We start from the raw sequence: 26,070 nt of genomic DNA on the forward strand, positions 1-26,070 counted from the left end.
GGCGACATCAGGTGTCAATGGTAGAGTTTCTTAATTTCACCACTAGAGGGCAGACAACATTTTCTATGTCACTGTCTCTGCGGAGAAAGGAAGGAGCGTGAAGATGGCAGTAGAAATGGAGTCTGAGCGGGAGAATCAGTGGGTTCCTCTCAGGAAAAAACTTTCTGGAGAGGAGAAAAGGCACTTTCAAGCTATGTGGACAAATGCTTATCATGCCTCATGGGCTGGATAAAGTCATGACCCTGATTAGCAAGCAGGTAAATGCAATGCTCAAAGAATTTGATTTGATTGGCTGCGATTTTAAATGAGATATTAATTTTTATATAGTGATTATCATAATGAATGTTTTTCAGTTATTTGATATATTGTTTGAAACAAACCATGTTTTCATTTTACTCCACCTCCGTTTGGATGAACTCTTACATAGGTATTAGGTACCCCACATGTGACTGTACTCGGTGTGAATTTTATGTCTTTCATTTGTACAAACTGTTTTCTGTCCATTAAATAACTGGTTAGCCATTGTAAGGTGACTCCTCCGACGCCACATTTACTTATTTCTTTCAGTTAAAGATTGTGGTTTATGGTGTCAAATGATTTTTTGAGGGTGATAAAAATGCTGATGAGATGTTTTTAGAAATTGCTTTGTGATCTGAAACATTTGCTACTCTTACTTTACATTCAATGACTGTGTGTTAATTTTCTTCCAAAATTGAAAATTCTGGAATGTACCGAGTGAAGTATGGAGTAGTATGAGTAATCTCTGACAACAAGATTGTGCTCATGGCTTCAAATATTGAGAACCAGCAGGACTGGATCAAGCACATCATGGAAGTGATCCAGGAGTGTATCATTCACCAGAGGGGAGCTCAAAGAGCCAATCTACATTCCCAAAACAACTACAGCAGAGCACCACAGGGGACAGGGGGATGGAGAGGACCTGGACAGTCAGACTAAAAAACAAGAACCAGAAGTGGCAGACAGAGGCTGAGAAAAGTGACGCCTTCATAGCCCCTCAGATGGAAATTGAAGAGCCACAAAATGTAGCATCAGATACATGTGGTCTCAGAACAGGGGAGGCTGAGGAAACTGACACCACCAGCATGGTGACCAAAGACCTCAAGATTTGCTAAGAACCATCTGAAAAAGAAGTCGACCCACCATCGGACCCTGAGTCTGGACATCAGGACAGGGAAGAACCAGACGTTTATTCATCTGAACAGACCAAACAAAAAAAAACTGTCACTGTGGAAACGCTTTAAAAACTTTTTCACACCCAACCGCAGACAGGAAAACAAAGACAAACCATTGGTATAGGTGGTGAAGATACAGCTCTGGTTGTTGCACTGCTGCAACCTACACATGCAAACAAAATGAGCCTATGATAACAAGAAAGACTAGGGGGGGTGTTCAAGAAGTGGGACAGGAGGGTGTGTTCTAAATTACACTCCTCAGCCTTCCTGGGAAAGTCTATGCCAGGGTACTGGAGAGGAGAGTCTGTCCGATAGTTGAACCTCAGATCCAGGAACAACAGTACGGTTTCCGTCCTGGTTGTGTAACAGTGGACCAGCTCTACACCCTCGCCAGGGTGCTGGAGGGTTCGTGGGAGTTCGCTCATCAAGTCCATATGTGTTTTGTGGATTTGGACTGATTCCCCTGTGTTGTCCTGTGGAGGGTGCTCTGGGAGCATGGGGTCCAGGGAGCCTTACTGAGGGCTGTCCGGTCTCTGTATGACCGGAACAGGAGCTTGGTTTGCATAGCTGGCAGTAAGTCAGACCTGTTCCCGGTGCATGTTGGACTCCGGCAGGGCTGTTCTTTATCAGCGGTTCTGTTCATAGTCTTCATGGACAGAATTTCTAGGCGCAGACAGGGGCTGGAGGGGATCTGGTTTGGGGACCACAGGATTTCCTCTCTGCTCTTGGCACATGATGTTGTTCTGTTGGCTCCATCAAGCCAGGACGTCCAGCATGCACTGGAGCGGTTTGCAGTCGAGTGTGAAGCGGTTGGGATGAGGGTCAGCACCGCTAAATCTGAGGCCATGGTCTGGACCGGAGAAAGATAGTTTGCCCTCTCTCGGTGGGTGGAGTGCTCCTGCCTCAGGTGGAGGAGTTTAAATATCTTGGGGTCTTGTTCACGAGTAATGGAAGATCGGAGTGTGAGATCGACAGGCGGATTGGAGTGTCGTTTTGCGGATGCTGAACCGGTCCGTTGTGGTGAAAAGAGAGCTGAGCCAAAAAGCAAAGCTCTCAATTTACCGGTCGATCTTCGTCCCAGTACTCGCCTATGGTCATGAGCTTTGGGTCGTGACCGAAAGAACGAGATCCCGACTACAAGCGGCTGAAATGAGTTTTCTCTGGAGGGTGGCTGGACGCTCCCTTAGAGATGGGGTGAGGAGCTCAGTCACCCGGAGAGAGCTCGGAGTAGAGCCGCTTCTCCTCCGCATCGAGAGGAGCCAGTTGAGGTGGCTCGGGCATCTAATCCGGATGCCTCCTGGACCCCTCCCTGGTGAGGTGTTCCGGGTATGTCCCACTGGGCAGAGGCCCCGGGGAAGACCCAGGACACGCTGGAGAGACTATGTTTCTCGGCTGGCCTGGGAACGCCTCGGGGTCCCCCCAGAGGAGCTGGAGGAAGTGGCCGGGGAGAGGGAAGTCTGGGCATCTTTCCTTATACTGATGCCCCCACAACCCGGTCCAGGATTAGCGGAAGAAGATGGATGAATAGATGGATGAATAGACGGATGGATGGATGAATAGATGGATGGATGGATGGATGGATGGATGGATGGATATCATTTGGAGCTTCGGTACAGACCATAATTGGAGATATAATTTCAATAAAGAATCTTAAGGAACAATTCCTTGGTTGAGTACATCACTTACGATCTGGTCTACTCTAGTGGTAAATAACAGGTTTGGGTCACATTGTAGAAAGGTAAAATGGATCTTATACGATACAGAGTCTCTACCAAACACAACTGATGCAAGCTACAAAAATTGAAAAAGAGGACCATCAATGTACTGGGCACTTTTGAGGAACATGCTGATTAAAGGTTTACAACAAATATTTAAAAAAAAACCTAGAGGGACCAGAATTACAGATTATTAAAATGTTTATTTTATCATAACAAATTTGGGCGGGAAGGTTATTTCTACGCTGTATATTTGAAAGAGACGTCAATAGTCATATCAATAGAGGACTGGGAAGACATTTGTAAACAACAGTGAAAAACAACATGTTCCTTTATCCTTATTTGGTTGGAAGAACATCACTCGGTATTTTGTAACACCAGCACAAAAATCACAACACGAGTTGTAGGAGGAAGTGTGGGCCACATAAGGCTAATCACTTCCACGTTTTGGGATTACCCACCGATAAAACATTTCTGGCAGGAAATAAAAAGTCACAAAGATGGGGTATTAAAATTAAGACTCCCATTGAAATTTGAAGTGCTTTATTTGGGAAAGAGGAATGTAGAAGTGAAAAGAGCTGCAAATATGAAGATGCTCAGAATTATGTTAGTTATGGGGGAAAAGGGGATTACTAGAAAATGGGTGAAGACTGAGATTCTGAGAGCTAAAGACTGATGGACATTATTCAAGAAATGTATGTAATGGAGAAGCTAACTTACTAACTTACTCTCTTATATTGGAATGGGATAAATTGAATTTTATTTGGAGAGAAATGCATCAGGCCAATGAGGGCAGATTTTATTTGACTTTGAAACAATGATTCATCCCCAGTTATGTTGCCACAATTTAGGGTGTTCTCTTTTTTGTTCCTTTTCTTCTGATACCTTATATTTTTATTTTAAAATAATGGTGTGAGAAAGTACTGAATGATAAAGTTTTCATTTATAAAAGGTAATGGTGTAGGTGGTAATAAGTATGAAGATAATCGATCACATGTGAAAGGATGTTCATTGGAGTACAGTCCTGTGGGATATTATGTTTATCAGGGATTTCAAGGTGGAGATTTGCATCCAATGTACTGAAGTAACACCTTTTTGGAAAAACTCAATAAAAAAATGAGTGTGAAAAAAAAAACTAGCGCAGCCTCCTCGTGCAGTGGCCTCCTGACGGTGCAGACCTCCTGTAGCGGACCTCCTGGCACAGCAGGCCTATCGCAGAAGGCCTCCTATGCAGAAGGCCTCCTATCGCAGAAGGCCTCCTATGCAGAAGGCCTCCTCGCGAAGCAGGTCTCCCCACGCAGCAGTTTTCTAGGCACAGAGGGCCTCCTCGCACGAAAAACTATAGTAAATCAAAGAACACAAAGACTGGAGCTCCAGGGTTGAAAGGTTAATGCACCTGCTGACTGAATGACAAGTTTGGATTAACATGACACTGACGTGCAGATATGGATAAGTTCCTTTATAAATAAAAGCCCCACACCTTCTGTTCCTAAACATGTTCCTCAAATGCCCACTGAGAGGTGGTTTCAGAAAAGAATGTCTGTCCATGATTCCAGTGGTAAAACGCAAAGTTTTATTTTGAGTTTTACCCCTAAATGATGATCCTTGTTTTTATGGAGGGTATTTTTCCTTTGATCTCCAATTGCGCATTTTTGGGGGTACGTTTCTTCTGGAGGTGAATATGCTGGGAGACGATCATGGTGATGCTTCCTTCCAGCAGTGAACAGCTCTCAGCTTCAGCATCCTTTACAAGTCCTTCATTTATTTATTGCAATCATTCCCCAACCCAAACACCCTCATTAAATAAACTTAAATAGTAGCAATGCCTCTTTAAACTCTAGCTTTATAATATTTCTGGGATTATTTTCATGCTTGGTCCTTATAACAAACAAGAATAAATGGAAGTGAACAGAACTTCAAACAGGACTCTGTCCGTTTCTTTGACCCAACACTGGATTAAGTGCTAAAAAGCAGAACAAGAAAATTCAATATTTAACAAATCTTTCTGAACCCAAAAAAAACAATCAATTTACTTTACACCCAGTCAATAATTTCATCCTGTTTCCTGATTTCCTTCTTGACCTATTTGAAGCGTTTGGAACACCAACAGTGTCAGTCATTTAACTACAGCCGCGACAGTTTAAGACACGCAAAGGAGAAAGCTGGAATGTTTGGGTTTTCACTTTCTACACAGCAGATTATTATGGCAATTTGACTCTACGATAGCCAGGAATTATTGATGGCTCTTGTGGTTGATGTCCGGACAGTTTTTGAAGCCCTTTCCCATCATTCATAGGGGTTTCTGTTTGACCTGCTCTGTCATCAGGCAGACATGAGAACACACAGCAGAAGGAGGACGTATGTGGAAGCTTCCTGGTCCGTGGCGGCTCCTCCGCTCCTCCTCAGAGGGTCAGCTGACTCATCAGAGACTCCGTGGCAGCGAGGAAACACGCTTCGAATTCCTGGTCAGAGAATCGACTGACAGATTCGCGGGCGGCGCGTCTGATCTCCAGTCTAGCGGCTGGCGACAGCGCCAGGATGGTTTCCATGGCTGCGGCGTAGCTGTCCTCACTGTCTGCCAGGAAGCCCGTCTGCCTGTCGTTGTACGGGACCACGATGTCCAGCTTTGGACCGCCGGACTTATGAGCGAGGACGATGGTGCCTGCAGCCATGCACTCCACTACGCCTGAGGAGAACAGAACAGAGTCCAAACTGAGAGGAGCTTTGATCGGGTCTGAGGAAGCATGCAGCCTTCAGGCAGAGAACAGGTTATTTTAAGTTAAACACAGGAAAAAAATCAATTTTATTTTATTGTTATTAATGTCCCGATGTTATCTTGTACTCTTTTTTAACTTGTATGATTTTGACAGAATATACTTTTATGGAGAGTAAAATATTGAAAGTTATTTAAGGTTTAAGTTGATTTATTCTGGAATAATATTCCTGCCTTTTTATTATTCAGAATTATGTTAAAAAGTTACAGTTTAAAAAATTAATATTCTGCTAGCTTTTGGGACTGTTTTGGCATTTACTAAGATTTTTTTAAGCTGTTTTGGAGTTTAGTTAATACTTCAGCTACATGCTAGCTTTTTTGGCTATTTAGGATTTTTATCATTTTTTTAGTCCATTTCGGAGTTTAGCTAATATTTACAAGCTAGCTGTTTTGGCTAATTTAGGTTTTTTTTCAATTTTTAGGCCATTTTTAATTTTTTTGCTAATATTTCAGCTACATGCTAACTGTTTTGGCTAATTTGGGATTTTTTTCAGGCTATTTTGAAGTTTAACTATTTTTTCAGCTACATGTTAGCTGTTTTGGCTAACCTAAGTTTTTTGTTTGTTTGTTTTTTAGGCTAATTTGGCATTTAGCTAATATTTTAACTAGCCATCAGCTTCAGCATTTTTAGCTATAAATTTCAGCATCTTCAGGTAGCAGCTCTAGCATCTTCAGTGGCCAAATTCCCTAGCATAACACTAGCATTATCACAGGAAATGCTATATATCTAGTTCATGATTAAGTTAAAAAGTTACAGTTTTAAAGATTTAAAAATGTAGTTTTAGAGTGTTCAATAAATGTCTATCCCGTTTGGTTTACAACTTAAGGTGGGTTTTGGATTTTGACCCCTTGTGCGATTGAGGTTGACAGCCCTGATCTACCAGGAGAAGCTCCATCAGAGGGCGGGGCCGTACCTATGCCAAAGTGCTCGTTCCACATGGTGTGCAGGCCGATGGTGGCGTTCACCAGCTCCCTCTTCAGCTCCTCAAAGGGAATGTTCAGCTTGAATTTGACGCAGTCAGCCACGCCCAGCTCCTGGCAAAGACCTCGAAGCATCTGCACGCGCTCCTCGTCTTCCTGGTTCCTGCAGCCCCCCACCAGCACCAGCTGCAGCGACTCCCGGCCCACAGGCTCCTCCCCCTTTCGTTCCAGCAGCTTACGAAAGGCTTTGATCTGCAGCTGGTGGTCCTTCTCTGGTCTGAACTGCCCCACTGACACGATGGTGTGGCCCTTCTTGTCTTCTCCTCTTCCTGCTTCCTCCTCTCCACTCCCCAGTTCTTGGCCAAGCTCCTCCCATCCCTCCACATCCTCCTCGTCCTCCTCTTCCAGAGGGATGTCCAAGAAGGCTCTGACATCACAGGGCGGGTAGACGATGCTGGTGCGGCTCGGAGATCTCCAAAGGGCCAGGATGTGTCCGAGCGTCCAGGTGGAGTTCACCATGACCACGTCGCTGCAGGAGCCAGCCAGGCCGTACAGCAGGGCGAAGCAGCAGTAGTACACCACCTTCACCGTGCTCAGCAGCGGGTTTCTGGAGATGAAGTCGGCGTTGTTGAATCTGGAATGATAGGAGAAAGATTGAAGTAGTTTCAGTCAGGAACACAACACTGATTTCTCTCTGGTGGTGTGGCTGCAGTCCTACCGGGGGTTCCTCTCTCTGACCACAGACAGCATGTCAGTGCTGACTGTGGGGTAGTGAACGTAGCTTGCTACCTTGCACCCTCCCAGATAGCGGAAGATTGGCAGTGTGAAGGCATAGCCCATTGAGTCCACGTACAGATCAGGAACAAAGGCTGTGAGAGCTTCCCATCCTAGAACACACATCACTGTCAGACAGGTGGACCAGACAAACTGTTGCACCACAAACGGCTTTATCCTTTACGACAAAGAAACTGATCTCTGGGTCCTTTTGACCCGCTCTTACCGAGGAACATGGAGCCGGCGCTCTGACCCAGAAGGGTGAAGTGAGGATACGAGCTGGCCTCCACCACAGAGCGACGCCGCAGAAAGACGAAGGCGACCGGTCGAGGCAGGGTGATGTTGAAACGCTGCTGCGCTCCCTCCAGGATCTGCTCACCTGTCACTCCCTGGTCCCCCGTGTACACTACGAAGGAGACGCCAGGGTATCTGGAGGCACAGGAGACACTGAATAAGCACCACACAGAGGGTGTCACTGCGCAGGACATTAGTGCATGTTCACCTCGCCATCGAGGAACTTGGCGTAGGAAAATTGAGCATTCTGGGATAGCTTCTACTTTAATTTGGAACGAGGTACAGAAGCTTTAGCGGACATCTGTGAGACAACAGCAGTTTTCTCGTGAGTTTAGATGGATTTCACAGCTTCATTAAAGTTACAAGGTAAACTAGGTCCCCTAAACCAGGAGTCTGCAACCTTCAACACGTAAAAGAGCCATTCAGGTCGATTTCTCACCAAACAAAACCCAGCAGAAGCCACAAAGTCTTCACTCACCCTTTAGAAAAATAAGATACTCATTTATATTTATGTTTTTGCTACTGGTGTGATACATTCAAATAAACTATTGTGACTTTTTATATAAATAAAACATAAACAGGAAGAGAAAATAGCTTTTTTTAAATATGAAATAGTATATAACTTTTTATGGAGCTTTGCGTGTTTTCCTTTCATGATAAAAGACACATTAACTACAGGATCATGTCAAAGCAGCAAATTCAGTAGGAAGTGAAAAGTCATCAATGCTTTAAACTTTTTATTTTATTGTTTCTGGTTCATTTCAGCCACAAATTAATAAATATTATTAACAAAAGCTAAATCAGAGCCAATGAAGTGACTCCACCATATACTGTAATAAAACCACGAGGAACACTTTAAATCCTTGAATTTGATCAAAATGAGAAAATCTGTTTTATAATCCGCAGGATTAGAATTTACTGTAGCTTTAATTTGGTTACTGACAGTTATTTAATTTTCTGACATAAATCAAGCTCTAAATTCAATCCAAATCTGTCAGTATGGCGTTGATAAACTATTGATGGAGAATTTGTTGTTAGGATCCTCGTTGAATGATTCATAGCGTCCTTTAACTGAATGAGTTGCATAAAGTTTTTTTTTTTTTTTACTTTACTACTTACTTACTTTTTCCTTTACAGTTTCTTTTTAAAATGTTAAAAAACTTATTATTTTAACCAGAGAGCCACAATGCAGACCCTTGCACTACACATTAAGGAACGATGATGGCATGCGTGGCATTCGGTGTCAGCATGTGACATAAGGGATTTGGGTGACATAATGCATGTAATAATATAAACTGTCTGTGTTCAGATTGGAAGCTTTATCATAACCAGCTTTTGTCTGTGGGCCTCAGAAACTTGTGGCTTGTGTGAGGAGGAGATGATCAAAACAACCATCACTAACGAAATGTTTCTCGTTTCTGGTGTCTATGTAAATACAATGAGAAAGGGATAAAGAAATGTTCCAGAGAGGAAGTAGTAGCAGCAGCAGTAATAGTAGTAGTAGTAGTAGTAGTAGTAGTAGTAGCAGCAGCAGTAATAGTAGTAACAGTAGTAGTAATGAGGCTGGTTCAGGTGTGTTACCTGTTCATGAGGGCTCTCAGAGAGCACCACAGGACCCGCTCCCCGCCACCGCCCGCGTTGCAGTATGGGTGGAAGAAGGCCACGCTGGGACCGCCGTCCCGGGCCCAGCGAGCCTTGCGGCGACCCTGCAGCCACAGCCGGAGCCCCAGCAGGACCAGCAGCAGGGTCAGGGTCAGGAGCAGGCTGAGGACGGCGCAGGGCGCCACCAGAGACCACATCAGCCTGCAGCGGAGCACACGAGACAAGCGGTCACGTCACGAGCAGGAGGAGCCGCGCGGACGTTTGAAACAAACGCAAAAAAAGTTTGAAACAAACCCGTCAAACATAAAGAAATGATCAACCTGTTAGCTTCACTTTAAGGTGAGTCAGCTAGCTGCTAAAGCTGAAGCTAGCACTTTTTCCCCGCCTCAACAACGGCCGTGAGTTCTGTCACGCGCTAAAGTTTGACGTGATTTTCTAGGTGAAGCGAAGAGCTTGAGCTGACTGCTGGAAAATATTTACCTCATTAAGTCACAGAAGCACAGCGAAAAGTGATGATGATGTTCGTGTCCTGCCATTTTGACAACACAGCGCCACTTCCGGTCAGCTGACCCAGAAGACGCTCTTGATTGGGTAAGCGTTTGTTTACTAACACGTCATCTGCATGTGAGATTTTTTTTTTTTTACAATTCTTTATTAACAATTTCAAGGACAATACAAGAACAGACAGGTCCAAACAACAGACACAAGAGGAATGCGAGCAGAGAAAGAAAATAATAATAAAAAAACACAGTACAAAATAAGAACAGCGATAAAATAAAGAAAAAAAATAGCAATACCAAGACAAAAAGAAGTTAGAGATTTTCTAGAAGTCCAATACTTTCTGCTTCATTGTACAGTTTAACAGCAATTTTGATCTTAACATATTTAAGGTATGAGAAAAAAAGTTGCAGTTTCCTACGAAATACACAAAATTTGGGTGTGGATTTTATGAACTTGTTTTTAGGTATAAAAAGTTTACCAGGTATTATTACTGTATTAATTATTTTACAACGCAATTTATTTTTTTATAATCAAAACAAACAAAATATTTTCTTTTTTAAGTTCAGGGGTATGCAGAAAGTTAGTAAGCCAATGAAACAAATCCTCCCAAAATGCTGAATTAAATATACAATCATAAAATAAATGTTCTGTTGTTTCACTATAGGGCTGCACGGTGGTGCAGTGGTTAGCGCTCTTGCCTCACAGCGAGAAGGCCCCGGTTCAAATCCCAGCTGGGACCTTTCTGTGTGGAGTTTGCATGTTCTCCCCGTGCATGCGTTGGTTTTCACCGGGGACTCCGGCTTCCTCCCACCATCCAAAAACATGCTTCATAGGTGAATTGGTGACTCTAAATTGCCCCTAGGTGTGAATGTGAGAGTGAATGTGTGTGTGATTGAGGCCCTGAGACAGACTGGAGACCTGTCCAGGGTGAACCCTGCCTTCGCCCTTCAGTAGCCGGGTTAGGCTCCAGCACCCCCGCGACCCCGAAAGGGACAAAGCGGTCGAGAAGATGGATGGATGGATGGATGGATGTTTCACTATATGTGTTACAAAAAGTACAGTTACCATATTCAAATCCAAATTGTTTTGATAGAAAATCAGAAGATGGATAAACATCATTGATAATTTAAAAATGAATTTATTTGACTTTCGGGGCAATAGAAACCTTAAAAAAGAAGGATTAAATATTCTACATCAGTTTTAGAAAAATATTTAAAGATTGAAATTCGGGAAGAAAGAGAGGGAAATAGTTCTTTGTTGAATATTTGTCGAGTTGATTGATTATTTACTTTGGTACCAAATAAATCACAGCCATTTACCAGAAGAGAGGGGAGTTTTGGATTTAAATAATTTTTGGAAAGGTTTTCGACCAATCGAGTTACAGTTTGGGGTATAGCTTCATAAACTTTTTTATACTGGTTCCTGTCAGTAATATCAAATTTTGTACTAAATTCTTCGAAAGAAAGTAAATCACCATGAATGTCTAATCATTGTATTACACAAATTCCTTTTATTAACCAAATTTCTAAGAATAAAGATTTATGATTATGTAAGATTTATCTGCAGTTCCAAATTGGGATATTGTGAGGACTGAAATTGTGCTTGTAAATCATTTTCCAATAGAACGAAACGTGTTGGTGAAATAATGAAAGTTTAAATGGGAGTTTTTTTAGATCATAGTCGCATCTGAGTAAAAATTCTATGCCGCCTAATTTTATAAATATTTCATTGGGAATGTGAAACCAAATTTGTTGTCTATATTTTAGAAATTGTCTTAACCAATTAATCTTGATAATAGCATCAAAACATTCAAAGTGTATCACCTTAATTCCACCTTCTTCATATGTTTGGATCATTGCACTTTTTTTAATATAATTTGCTTTACCCTTCCAGATGAAGTTGAAGTTTGGTTTATTTTTTTATTGTTTTTTTGGGAAATGGTAATGATAGATAAGCAGAGAAATGCTTTCAATTTATGTAAGTAATGTTCGACCGATGATAGATACCAAATAAGTTGGGTTTTACATTTCTCAAAGTTTTTCCAAATGTTCAGCTTGGTTAACTGTTCCATGTTTTTTGTAATGTGCATACCTAGATATTTAGCTGTTGTTTTTACAGGGATGGAATGAATGGCTGACAGAGTACTCTCATGTATGGGTAGGAGTTCACATTTATTAAGATTCAATCTCAGACCAGAAGCTTTAGAAAAAAAATATATTATTTCAATGATTTTAGAAAGCTGTTTTTCCTAAATATTGCTGTGTCATCAGCAAGCTGGCTTATTGTAAATTGTTTATCTAATATTGTTAGTTTGCCAAAGTTAGATTTTAAATTAGTAATTAAAAATTAGTTTAACCATATCTATAAAATGTTTGCAAAATCCAAAAAGCTATAGTGTACGAAAAATAACTGTATGTTCTACCTTATCAAATGCTTTAAAAAAGTCGAGAAATAAAATGAAACCCTTGTCTTCTATAAGGTAATTATATTCAAGCAAATCAGTAATAAGCCTTATGTTATTATGTATTGAACTCTATGAGTCGCTTTTCTCCTTCAGAATCTACTGGAATTATCGTGTTAGCGGTTGAAAAGTTACAGTATGTTAAAGATTTTGTGTTTAAGCGTCATTGATGATGCCTCTGGGGATAAAGGTTGTTTTTTTTATCCCATCATGCCTCTCTTTTACCTTCTGAAATGTCTGAAATGTTTTATCAATAAATATTAGGGTTGTGTATCGGCAAGAGTCTGGCAATACGATACGTATTGCGATGCAAATCTCAATAATACAAATTAACGGTTTCCCGCCAAATTGTCTGGTCTTAATTCTGAGTTTGCGAGCAAAAGCTGATTTGAAAAAAGGAAAAAAGGTTAATTGTTTTAAAATTTTACAGCTTTAAAAACGACTCCATAAGGTACTAATCATGAGTTTATTTACTTTAACTAATTTTCTTAGTCAGCAGGTTGGAATGGGTGGAGAAAAGTGTCAGGTGTGATGTGTGACAGAAGAGTCTCAGCACAAATGAAAGGAAAGGTGTACAAGACTGTGGTGAGACCAGCCATGTTGTTTGGACTAGAAACAGTGGGACTGAAGAAAAGACAGGAAGCAGAGCTGGAGGTAGCAGAGATGAAGATGCTGAGGTTCTCTTTGGGAGTGACCAGGATGGATAGGATCAGGAATGAATACATCAGAGGGACAGCACATGTTAGAGGTTTTGGAGATAAAGTCAGAGAGGCCAGACTGAGATGGTTTGGACATGTTCAGAGGAGAGACAGTGAATATATTGGTAGAAGGATGCTGAGTCTAGAGCTGCAGGAAAGAGGTCTAGAGGAAGACCAAAGAGGAGGTTTATGGATGCAGTGAATGAAGACATGAAGGTGGCTGGTGTTAGAGTGGAGGATGCTGAAGACAGGCTTAGATGGAGGAAACTGATTCGCTGTGGAGACCCCTGAAGGGAAAAGCCCAAAGGAAAAGAAGAAGAAGATTTACAGTGGTAAAAATATCACAAATAACTTTGGTGTTGCATTCACACTGTTGTTTGTGTGTCTCTCCAGTGATGCATCAATGGCTGAGAGCTGTGAAGAAAAATGAACGACTAGAGCGCTCTGTCCTGCTCTGGGCAGAGAACAGTCTATGTCAGGAGTGTCCAAAGTCAGTCCTTGAGGGCCGGTCTCCTTGTTTTACAGAAACCCTGCCTTATCTGCTGCTGATTACCTGGATCAGGTGGCCAATAAGGAGCTTCAATGGCAGGTTGGTTGGAAAACATGTACAAACTTGAGAACAAACTTTTTACACCCCTGCTCATTGCGGTACAGGGGGTGGGAGAGGCTAACCATCTACCTGTGCAGTCCTTAGCCCAGGACACAACAGCATACAGCACTGCACAGGCCACCACCGAACCAAAAGAGTCCTGAAAAGGTCTCTGCACACACCAAAAGACCTGCTGTCACAGCGCTAACACTTCTTCTGGGAAGACCACAAATAGTTCCAGGTGAGAACAAAAGATTCCTCAACTGGAAGCATATCCAGAAGAGGATCCTGACCAATGACTAGCCAAAAAAAAAAAAAGGTTCCCAGTAGTAATTTTAATAATGATTATGAGACTAACCAATATTCCACAACCTACATGTCTTAAAATACATCTTCCATGTTCATCTGAAGCCTCTGTTTCCAAAATCTCCACTGAGGGCTCTCAGAGAGCACCACAGGACCCGCTCCCCGCCACCGCCCGCGTTGCAGTATGGGTGGAAGAAGGCCACCCCCCCCCCCCCTGTCTGATTATGATAGTTCTGTGTCTCAATAGCGTAAATCTTCGCCGCTGCTACATAAAAACATCCATCAATCTGGGTAATGTCCAGCCGTATGGTTCTGATCCGGATGTCAGCTGGACGAGGAAGTGAAGATCTTCATGGACAGAACTTCCTCCAAAATCCTGATTCTTTCTCCTTCCAGTTCACCAAAGACTCTTTTAGCTAATTCTCCAATGTTTATTGACTGTGATCAATACATTCAATCATTGGTTTCTCAGAGTTCTTGATAAAATAATCAAAGCTAACATCAAAATGCTCTTTCATTGATTTACAATCCTTTCCAACTGCGGTCAAATGAGCCGCCGTTCACATTTCCGTGGTCACATCAAGAAGCTCCGTGGAGTCTGGTGGAGATTTTCCAGCGTTCTCAGTCCTGCTACCGTAAGTATTGGATGAAACTCACACCAAAAATCCAGTGATGCTGATTTGACCACAGAAATGTGAACGGCGGCTCATTTGACTGCAGTCAATGTGAAGATACCATCTTCTCTTCTCCAGAACCTGAACTAGACACTAGGAACAGATGAGGGTTTAGTGCATGTGCAGCAGAGCTGTTGATGGAAAGAAGATCATTCATTCAAACAGAGTCTGTCCAAGACAGTTTGATTGATTTAAAAGGAGAAAAACTCGGAAATGCAAAAACAAAATGATTTCTTATTATATTTGTTCTCTTTCAGAAGAAGAATGACACACAGACATGTTAGAAACTCTAAAAACAGGATTTTCATTGGTTGGGGACTTTAAATGGTCATTTGTACATGCATTAGTCTCAAACACGAGAACAAAGGTTTGTTAAAAAATTAGAAGTAGAACATCATAGAAAAAAGTACATTCAAAGTTAAACTTCACCTGTAAAGATATCATAAAAATAAAGACTTAGGCTCACGGAGCAACCAGTGCAATGTTGCAGACTTTGCTGATGCTTAAACATAAAATCTTTAACGTACTGTAACTTTTCTACCAGTAACACAATCAACGTGATTCCAGCACATTCTGAATGATTCAGAATGTGCTGGAATTATCGTGTTAGTGGTTAAAGGGTTAAACCCAGAGTCTGCTGTAGGAGCTGATCCCCTCCAGATTCAAGTTCTTTTTTGTAGCTGTATTGTTCATTTCACACCCGTTACTCTTTTCACTGGTCATCTCTGCTCTCACAGCCTCGATAGCGGTTTATCTGATCTGATGTGATCTTGCTCCAAAACAGTTGCTGTATATTTTCTGACCCACCCGTCCATATTTGAAGTGTCAAATCAAGCTTTCAGCCTCTGCGGTTACCCATAACCACGTCTCTTCCTCCATGTTTACCAGTTTTATTTTTCGTGATTTTACCATTATTTTATTACTAAAAGGGTTTTCTTGGAGTAAAAACTTCTATTAATTGAATCTCTACCCGTCTGACTGTTCAAAAAGGGGAAACAACAGTAAAAGTAAGAGCATTCTTCAGTGTCTGTAGAGAGGATAAAAATACTGAGAACATCCCTATTCCAGATCAGGCAGGTTTGAAGTCATAAAAACTCCCAAAAATGTACACACCACCTTTGTGTGTAAGAGGTCACCTTGATTTACCCTCTGTGCATTGCCATATAAAGACAAAACCTATTTGATTCCTGTTTTCTGAAGTGTGGTATGTCACTTCCTTCCTCGTAGATTTGAATAGATCTCGCCTCATCAGCGGCTCTGACTCAGAGAGCTGCCTGTCAAGCATCAGGAACCCGACGGAGCGTCTGAGGACCGCGCAGCCCTCCACACCCAGACATCAACCGCCGCATCTCTCAGGTAAAGAGCAACAACGTCATGTGGACTCGGATCTGTCCGGACCTCTGTTGAAGGCATCGCTGCGCCCTGGTCCTTCCATCACGAAAGCTTCAGAGTAAAATAGGTCTAGGATTGAATATGTTCACTGTGGCGTAACCCCACATTTATGGTTATTGCACACGTTATGTGTAACCTGACTGCTGCTCAGTGCAGCTCAGGTCTGCTTAGACAATGCAAAAGTTTAAAATTCTCACTCATCTGTTCACAAAGTATTCCTTTTACTAACAAATTCACTAGTACGCTAAAAACCCACACGGGTTAGCAGACAGGTACAGATGTGAGCGGAATGAGGCCTCCAGGGGAGAGGAACAAGAACTGAAACTGCTGCAGTGATCTGAAAAGGAAGTTTGAGGTTGGCGTCAACTGAAAAAAGCCCCTCAGAGGCAGCGACTGCAGCCACAGTCATGATCTGTTTTTTTTTCTTTCTTTCTTTCTTTCTTTCTTGGGGGGTGGGGGGAGGTGCTGCTGCACAAAGTAGCAAATGAGGGTAAAGCACGTGTTCACATTTCATGACTCTCACAGAGCATGCTTTCTTGGAACCAGTTTTGTTCTTCTACTTCAAGCTTAAATCTACACCATGTTCTGATGTGGATCTGCTGTGAATTGAAGAACTTCCTGCTGCTTTTAAACTCACATGACTTTACGGTTATGAGGAAACATCCTGTCTGTGAGATACAGACCCATTCCACTGAAAATGATGTTTTTGGTGTTTTTAATAAGTTATTATGACATTTTTCTGATGACGGATGACATATACAAAGATAATTAAAGGGCCTATACCATGAAAAATCTACTTTTTGAGCTTATAAGTGTATTCTACTGTTCATTCCTCACCATAAAGAACCCCAAAGCGGTATTTTTTTATCTGTTCAAGCATTTAAGAGTAATGCTTTAAAACCTGCACTCTCAACAGCAGCCCCTCCCATACCCACGAATACGAGCTGGTCCTCAAGAGCTGATGTCACAGAGTGAGACCGCCCCTTTAGGGAAGAGTCAGCTCCGCCCCCAGGCTAACACAAACACACACTTTCTCTTTGGAGCTAGCAGTGATCAGCAAGACACTTCTGTATAAGGTATATCTCCCAATAGTGTCCGGTGTCTAGTTGACTCTGATGTCCAAAAATGCCGGTCTAACAGGTGCTGGTTACTTTAGACGTCGGTCTCTAATGGTGGCCGAGCTCCTTTAGGATCCCCCACCCCACTGACTCCTGCACAGTCATGCAGACGTCAGCTGTTAAAATGTTCGGCAACTACAAGGTTTTTTGGGTTATTTGGAGTGTAGCTTTTAATTTAGCAACATGCTAGCTGTTTTGGACTAATTAAGACATCTTTTAGGCTAATTTGGAGTTTATCTTAAATTTTAGCAACATGCAAATATTGGCAAAATTATACATTTTTCCATTTTTTTGGGATACTTTGGAGTTTAGCTAGTATTTTTATCATTATGCTAGCTGTCTTGGCTAATTTAGACAGTTTTCCATTTTTAGGCTAATTTAGAGCTTAGCTAATATTGTAACAATATGCTAGCTATTTTGGAAAAAAAAATGGTACGTTTTTTTTTTTTTGGTGGCTAATTTGGCATTTGGCTAGTATTTTAGCTAGCTTTAGGCTTCATCATTTTCAGCTATCAGCTTCAGCATTTTTAGCTAGATATCAGCTTCAGCTTTTTCAGCTATCGGCTGTAGCATCTTCAGCGGTCACATTCAGCTTACAGCGTTCACACTAACATTATCACAGGTAATGCTGTATATCTAATTCGAGTTTGCATTTAAACTTCGTGCGGTGGCATACGCCAAAGAGCATTCTGGAGAGGAATCTGCCTGACATGTTGGGATGGATCCTAGCGTATTTGAGAATGGCTCAAGCAGACTAGTTATATTGAGAAGACGGCTTCAGAAAAAGGAGCAACAAACAGACGATCTTCTAGTGGAGGTGCAAAGAAATCCAGCCACAAATTAGGAAAACTGGTGTGAATATGGATTGTTGAGCACAGTTAGAAAGGTGCATATGTCTCCAGGAAAAAGATCTGCATGAAAGTGAGTAGGATTTTTGATACAAAGATTATTGATACTTCAAAGAGAAAAGAAATGTTCACAGCCAGTGTTGATCAGAACAATGTTCTCATCATTTCCTTAAATCCTGAAATGTTCATCTGCTGTTACTGCATTTTGTGACCGAATTTCACCACATTGGCCATCACCATTCTGTCTATGATACAGTAAATGCAAGTCTCAAATAAACACCAGGCTGGCTGCCTTTTTTTTAAAAAAATCAACACTACTATTAGAAGATACAGTATTTGTGATGTAGAGTAGTCGATGGTTGGACCAAAGTCTCCCTAATTTGCTCCATTCTGATGCATCCATTTACAGACAAATAGATCCATGAACGTCTTTGTTTTCCTCATCTGAGCTGGAATCTGGATCAGAACTGTATGGCTGGATAGCTCTGATAATGCTCTCCATTTTGTTGCACCTCTAGTGTGAAGAGAATGAAGACAGACGGAGAACGGGAAGTAGGGGCAGACTAACTCAGTCCCGCCCACACCTCAGAGATGAATTTCTAATGAACTCCTGCTGCTCTGCAGAAACGATGTTATAGAAAACAACAAAGGCTTTTAGATTTAGTCTGAAAACAGCATAATCATAGCTATTTTGAAAACAGACCAAAAGATGACGGGGTCTTTAAGGATTTTGACAGTGGGAGGTCATGGACATACACTCGCCTCTGAAAATCTGCTTCTTTCTTTTTGGACTGAGACGAGTGAGAGCTGCTGAAGGCCTGGAAGGATCTACAGCGCTACAGGCGTTTGGGACTGACTGAGATGTTCAAGTTTGCAGATGATTATGAACACATTCTGAAAAGAAGCTGTGGCAGGCAGGAAGCAGGTGCCTCAGAGCTCGCACAGGCTGAAATACCTATGCAGCGATGAGGAAACTGTCACTTCCCTCTTAATGTGCACACAGCTTCCCATTTTGTCACATTTGACGGCGTCTTTAGAGATAGTATCAAAGACGTCTTTGAGCGTCTTTGCAAGATCCTTTTCGAACTGTAACTCACATACATCTGCTGCTGATCCCTACAATCCCAAAAAATCTCCACTTCTTTGTTGAATTTTTGAAAATGCTGTTACTTATCAATGTCAGTCTTTAGTTTTTACCATTTTCTCTAAACCTGAATGTCTCAAAGTGAAAACTGATTTTCTTTTGATCTATTGTAAAATGTATTTCAGTGGTCTCTCAATTATAATGATGCCATTTTAGCCAAAGTCTAAAATCCTCTCATTTTCTGGGATGTAGTTTCTGCATATTAGAAATTAGAAATTCACCTCTGGGTGGTGGGCGGAGCCACTGGCATAGTCCGACCCTGCCCCTCCCCTCCTAATTGCAGCCACCTCAGTCTGCTCATAACAGTTTGAATAAATCAGACTCAGAAATGCAGCTTTAAGCTTTATTTTCTTTGTACATGTCTTCCATCCTGAGAAAAATGTCCGAAGAACATTTTCAAGACACCATTTTCATCAGAGTCATTAATGTCCTCACTACCATGTGGTGGAACATTTCATTGGGGCAGAAGATTTTGGATGCTCTCTGGTTAAAGACACAAAAGTGTTTTTAATTTGAAAAAGTAACTGTAAAGTAAATAATTAAGCTAAAAAATAGGAATTCCAATTTGTGTTTGACTCATTCACAAACAGATGAAGGACAGTACATATCAAAGTCGAATTAAAACATTTTGACGTATTTTGAGCCCGTGTACCACAGAAAATCACTCGGAGGTCAATAAGCACAGCTGGAATTAAGGCAGATTTTCTATTTTTGAGCAGATTCAAGGATTTTAACTGCATTTTATGCTTCAAAAAATACGGTAAGGGTCACTAATTAGCTCAATTTAATTTGTATTAGTTAGATTTACAAATTTCTGCGTAAGATTCATTGACAATGATAAAATAAACTGTTTAATCATCAGAGACATCACACAACCTACTATTACATTTGCTGCATCAAGGTGACCCTATCTAACGCATGATGTCTTATTTTGAAAAGAAACCATTTAAACCTCTGCTAAAAGTTATTTCATATTTTGGGGTGAAAAAAAGATTTTTTCTTCTCATGCTTATATTTTATTTATGCAAAAAATTATAATTTGTTTATATTTTACATGATAAATGCAAATAAGTGTCTTGTTTTTTCTAAAGGGTGAAGTTAGACTTTGTGGTTCCTACAGGGTTGAGGTCGGGGAGACATCGACCCGATGGCTCTTTAACCCTTTAACACTGGAGCTCCAGTGTTTGCTCTTTGATCTGCTGTCATTTTTTAACTGTTAACACAATCAACGTAGATTCTCGATGAGCCCCTTTTCTCCTAAGATAAGATTTTGTGTTTAAGCTTAGCTAATATTAATACTACATGCTAGCAGTTTTGGCACATGATACATTTTTCCTTTTTTTTTTTAGGAGAATTTGAAGTTAAGCTGAAATTATAGCATCATCCTGCTGTTTTGGCTAATTTAGAAAGTTTTTCAGGCTAATTTAGAGTTTAGCTAATATTTTAACAATATTCTAGCTATTTTGCCTGATTTAGACATTTTCAGTTTTTGTGCTAGTTTGGAGTTTAGCTAATATTTTAGCTTGCTATTAGCTTTAGTGTTTTCAGCTATTAATTTCAGCGATTTCTGCTATCAACTTCAGCCTTTTTAGTTATAAATTTTGGCATCTTCAGCTTTCAGCACTAGCATCTTCAGCGGCCACATTCAACTTACAGCATTATTGAAGGTTATGCTATATATCTGGTTATTTATTGATATCCAGGTTGTTTACATTAATTGTTCAGGTGATCTCCTCATTAGCTTGACCATGTTGCGTTAAAAAATATCATTCTCTCTGTGAATGTATGCACAAATTAAAAATCTGTAGCATTTGTCCTTTTTGATCATTTAAATCGTGGTTCTGTTCTTAAGTGCTTCTGAATCAAAGAAGCTTTGTGGCATCTGAGCTCTGGAAAAACAAGCAACAAAACAAACTAAAACTCAAAATGAACTAGTGAAAAACGTTCTGATGATGGGAGGAAGACAGATTCAGCAGCAAAGACTCATGGGTGCTCACCTTTCCAACCCTGAATTTCAGAAAACGATGAGAAGTGTCCGGCCCTCCAGTTCAGACCAGCAGGGTTTCATTTCTGCTTCTGATCCGCCAACTGGAGCAGAAGGAACTTCTCTCTTTGCCAAAAGACACCAAAATACTTGATCCTTAAAAACTGGAAAAATCCAGAATGTCACAACTGTTTGTTGGTAAAAGTCTGACGTAAAGAGAAATAAATATGAACAACATCAGGCAAGAATGCTTCAATAGTGATGACACTTCCTCTTCTGTAATCAGTTCTGTTTTTCAATGATTCAGACTGTTCTTTCGAGGTAAAGAAAAGAACATTTTGAATTATTGTTATACTTTCATCAGGAAATACTTGATGATAGTATGGTCTAAATTTGCGACTAATGCAAACTCAAGATCCAGAGTTATCTGCAGTGAGTGAATGTTTTGCATTCAAAATTCTACTGGTTGAGTATGTATCTCTTTAGATTTTTATCTGATGGATTATGAATAGATAGATGGTGATTTAGGAAAACTCCATTTACCATCCAGAACCCAGTGATGGATTTCAGAGACGGTCACTCCGCTCATTTGTGTATGTTGTCTTAAATGATGTAAGAAAAGAACAGGAAGAGTTTGTTTGCTCCACGTTGGTCAAGTTTAAGCTTGAAGCAAGAGGCAGGTTCAGACTGCAGCACCAGTCACAATCCCAGACGCATAAAAGGCTGTAGTGTTGTTTGTCTTTGGAGCCTTTTGTGTGAACGTTGGGCTTTGACAAACTGCTCAACAACTAAATCAAAGGTTTTTAGAGGATTACTCAAAATACGGGTTCTTTATAGTGAGGAATGAACAGTATAAAACACTGAAAACCTCAAAAAGTTGTTTTTTCATGGTATGGCTTCTTTAAGTCAAAGGAGCACCGTTGATCTCTGAGGGATTTTTGACCAGCAGTCAGTTTTTAAAAAACGTCAATATTTTAGAGATATCTCTGCATGATCCCATCTGGTGTGACATTTTGCAGACACGCGTGTTTCGTTTCATCTCACTTCCTCTGCTCACGTTTCAGAGCTGCGCACAAACTTTAGCAGCATTCCCTTCTGAAAGGAGAACCGCTGGTCCTTTCTTTAAAGACTGAACAGGAGGAACCAGATCAACAACACTTTACAGCAAACACACACATTTTCTCAAATATGATAACAAATTGAACTTTTTCCACCAAAATCTTTACCTGGAAAAGTTTCTGCTGGTTTAAAATTGGCTAAGCAAAGTAAAACCAATGACCCAAATGAAAGTGGGACTTCAGTATTTATCATATGTTAGACCAGAAAGTTTAATTAACCCTTAAATCACACTAACGGAAATATTTAAACTCTAAATCCTTAAATACTTTTTGGGATGAGCTTCTATGGAACTCTACTTAAAGCTGACATATTTTACAGGTCAATCTCATATCATTCATATCTGCAATCACTTGTTTACATCTCCTTTATTTTCCTGGAGCTGGTTTACATCAGAATTTAATGAAGAAATAACAACATGTGTCTCCAGATTTAGGCTTGTTGTGTAGGATATCAAAGTTTGTGTGATTCATGCTTTTTACCTGAACTTCCTTAGAAGCATTAGCGTGACATGAGGAAGCCCTTTCTCAACAACACAACGGTCCGGTTCACCTGAGGGGTCAGAGGTGCTCAGATCTTGTATTGCAACCATAGGAAGCAAAAAAAAGAAAGAAAGCGTGCTTGTTTGTCGAGCAGGAAGTGCAGCAGAATCAAGAAGTTTGAGCGGGGCAGAAGTGAGAAGTGGGAGTGAGCGGCAAATCAAGTGATCCATCCTGGTTCTGTTCTGCTGCAGGGCCTCCTTCTCATCATTGCAAATGTGTGTTTTGTCTTTTCAGTCTTTAGGTTCCACTCCACACTCAGGGTTTGGCCATGGCAGCACCAGCAATTCCCCCAGAAGAGATGGAGGAGCTGAGAGAGGCCTTCGCCAAGATTGGTAAGAAGCCGCTGTCATTTCCACTGATGAAGGGGAGGAGCTTGTTGTGCTGAGGCAGCAGCACCACTAAAACTGGAAGAGAGCAATGTTTATGAAGACATTTTTTTAATCGTTTATGATGTTTTTGCATTTTGATGACTTATTCTTGTTCTTTTCATGTCATGCTTTACATTTGGAATTAATAAATACATGTGGCTTTGCTGAGAATATTCAGATATTTTTCTAAACATTTTGAAAAAAAGATTTTAAAATAGTCCAACAGGGTGTGATTTAAAAAAAAAAAACAATCCATTATAACCTGCATATAAGATATTTACATGAATCTATCACACACAGAACATGCATTTTGAAAGGTCTGAGAAATGCTTTTCGCAGTAAAAAAAAAATGTGAAAGATAAAACAACAAGATCTCCACAAAGTTCTGAGCCTGTCATTAATATTCATTTCAGGAAAGATCTATTGCTATATAATTTACTCTTCTTTTGTTTGTTTTCCTTTTTTCTTTACTCTTTTTTACTAGCACTGCGCAAGCTAACCTAGCTAAATGTGGCTCTCCTACAGTTTATTCAGCTAATTTAGCTTTTTTTTAGAGATTGTTTGACTTTTTTCTCCTCTAAAAACTTTTTCTCTCCTAAATTTTAACAAAGCAATGTCTGAATTCCTTCACTACTCACTATAGTGCGTTTGCCATTTTGTAGAGCTGTCCAAATCTACTAATTCCAAAATCCAGAGTCCTAGAAATTTCCCAGAAGTCTCTCCTAAAGACCAATGTGCACTGAGGCTCACTAGATTTGAGAATACAGACCACAATGCATTGCGTCTGAACAATTTTTGCCAAAAAAAGGTATTAAAAAATATGTTTTAATGAACATTCAACATTTTCACCATTAGAACACTGTGGGTTCATAAAAAGTTGGCGTAAAATACTTGTATTGATTAGAGTTTCATTTTGTGAAATCGATGATGTCATATTCACTGTTTAAAGAAGTGTAGTGAGGATGGAGTCTGAGTTCCTTTTAAAATCAAGGGCACTAGACAGTCCTGCACTGTACATTTTGTTTCTATTTTTTTACTTTATTGAATACAAACAGATTTACAAAACAATCAGATAAATGCATCCAGAACAAAACAATGACAAAAATGATAATATTCCAACACAGAATAATTACAGTGGGGGGAATTATGAGTAAAATATAATGTATATAAGTTACATAAAAGAAGCAATAGTTAGAAAAAAAAGAAACAAGAGAAAATAACTTAGTCATCAATTAGGAAGGCACAAAAATCAACTGATAAAGTTTTTTAGTAGTTAGGGAGTAATTTGGACACAGCGTTTGTCTTTTATTGTAACATTTCTCAGCATTAGCATTTATTTTAGCAATCTTCAAAACTCCTCAGCTAAAATTTCCTTTCCATAAAATTGTTCGGCTAGTTTAACTTTTTCCTTTTTCATTCTTAAATATTAATATTCACCTTCTTATATTAGCGTTTCTTAGCATTATTTGGATTAAAAAAAGTTTTTAAATTAGCACTCAGCGTTTGTAATAGCAATCTTTTAAGCTAATTTTCCCCCCATAAAATTGTTGAAATATTTTTATTTTTTTAATTTATATTTTCCATTCTTAAATGTTAACATTAACTTTTTTATATCAGCATTTTTCTGTATTATTTGGAAAAGTTTAGATTTTACAGTTATTTTTTAATTTCATTTATGTTAGCATTAGGCTACACCAGGGGTCTGCAACCTGTGGCTCCGGAGCCTCATGTGGCTTTTTTATCCCTATATCGTGGCTCTTTAGCTTTAAAGAAGAATGCTAATTATTCAGATAAATAATCGATCAGTCAGTTAAGTTTTGCTAATTCTGCTTAAGTTTTTAATATGTTGAGCCACAAAGTAAGAATGAAGGCAAAAAGTTTAATTCACTGTCATAGAAATTCTGTAGAAATGTTCTTTAAATGTGTTTTCATCGTAAAGTTAGTTAAATAACAGTTTCTGCAACCTAATATTTTGGTAAATTACACTGAAGTGGTTAAAGTTTCAAACAAATGCCGTTTAAAACCATTAAAAATGATACAGAATTACAAATTTTGTGCCTCACATCTTTAAAATGAGAATAAAAAGTTACATTTATTTTTAATGATTTGATTTTGTCTTAATAATTAGATTCCACTTTGTTGGTATTTGACAATAAAAGGAAAAAAAGCGATGCACCAAAAATCCCAATGATAAAAAGCATCATGTTTGACTATCTTGTGTTTTATCTTGAAGTTAAGCTGCAGCAGCAGGACCTTACTGGGTGTATTTTACTTTGAAAGGAACTTGTTTGTGCTGCTTTCAAAAGCAAAAGCAATAAAAACAGTTAGACAGTATTGTAATTCAATACTGTTATGTAATATTTAAAAGATACTTTTCTTAAGTATGTTTTAATTTCTACAAAAACATAAAAAATACAGATTTTCTAAACAATAATTTGGGCCTTTGGCTTTATCCTTTAAATCATCTTTTCTAGCAAACATTTTGAGGGGTGAAACACAAACTTTGCAGAAGGTCAAAGTGAAAATAACCCTTTAACACTGGAGCTCCAGTGTTTATGCTCTTTAATTTACTGTAATTTTTAAACTATTAACATGATCTACATAATTCCAGTAGCTTCTGAAGGAGAAAAGCAGTGCAAACACAAGTTAATGTATGTTAAAGATTTTGTGCTTACTTGTCACCCAGTTAAACTGTCTCTTCTTTATGACTTCATATTTTCATTTTCTTTCTGTTTGCATCAGCTCAAATATGACAGACAAATAGACAATATGTTCTTAAACCGACCAATCAAAAGCCAGCTTTAAACTGGCCAATCAAGGCTAAGCTTTAAACCAACCAATCAGGAGCCGGCTTTAAACCGGCCAATCAGGAGCCAGCTTTAAACCGACCAATCAGGAGCCAGCTTTAAACCGGCCAATCAGGAGCCAGCTTTAAACCGACAAATCAGGAGCCGGCTTTAAACCGGCCAATCACGAGCAAGCTTCAAACCGACCAATCAGGAGCCAGCTTTAAACCGACCAATCAGGAGCCAGCTTTAAACCGACCAATCAGGAGCC

General features: G+C 40.0%; 2 protein-coding genes and 1 long non-coding RNA gene across 3 annotated transcripts in view; 2 read left to right on the top strand and 1 right to left on the bottom strand.

The window, feature by feature from the left end:
- Nucleotides 1-3,434: 3,434 nt before the first annotated feature.
- Nucleotides 3,435-10,270, bottom strand: LOC112141203 (GDP-Man:Man(3)GlcNAc(2)-PP-Dol alpha-1,2-mannosyltransferase). The gene is made up of 6 exons (XM_024264284.2): nucleotides 9,753-10,270; nucleotides 9,252-9,473; nucleotides 7,603-7,805; nucleotides 7,321-7,489; nucleotides 6,596-7,236; nucleotides 3,435-5,594 (listed from the first exon to the last, which is right to left on the bottom strand). The coding sequence occupies exons 1-6, from the start codon at nucleotides 9,806-9,808 to the stop codon at nucleotides 5,311-5,313; spliced, it is 1,575 nt and encodes a 524-aa protein (XP_024120052.1). The 5' UTR covers nucleotides 9,809-10,270; the 3' UTR covers nucleotides 3,435-5,310.
- Nucleotides 9,472-10,060, top strand: LOC118598303. The gene is made up of 2 exons (XR_004947433.1): nucleotides 9,472-9,611; nucleotides 9,712-10,060. It is a non-coding gene; the product is annotated as an uncharacterized LOC118598303 (long non-coding RNA).
- A 5,458-nt stretch (nucleotides 10,271-15,728) lies between the features above and the next one.
- lcp1 (lymphocyte cytosolic protein 1 (L-plastin)) overlaps nucleotides 15,729-26,070 on the top strand; it is a 25,533-nt gene continuing 15,191 nt past the window's right edge. The window contains exons 1-2 of the mRNA XM_024264283.1: nucleotides 15,729-15,857; nucleotides 22,880-22,977. Of these exons, the coding sequence (XP_024120051.1) occupies nucleotides 22,914-22,977 (64 nt within the window). The 5' untranslated portion in view covers nucleotides 15,729-15,857; nucleotides 22,880-22,913. The remainder of the gene's footprint in view (nucleotides 15,858-22,879; nucleotides 22,978-26,070) is intronic.

This window comes from Oryzias melastigma, unplaced genomic scaffold, assembly GCF_002922805.2.
Source record: "Oryzias melastigma strain HK-1 unplaced genomic scaffold, ASM292280v2 sc00310, whole genome shotgun sequence".
Taxonomy (NCBI): Eukaryota; Metazoa; Chordata; class Actinopteri; order Beloniformes; family Adrianichthyidae; genus Oryzias; species Oryzias melastigma.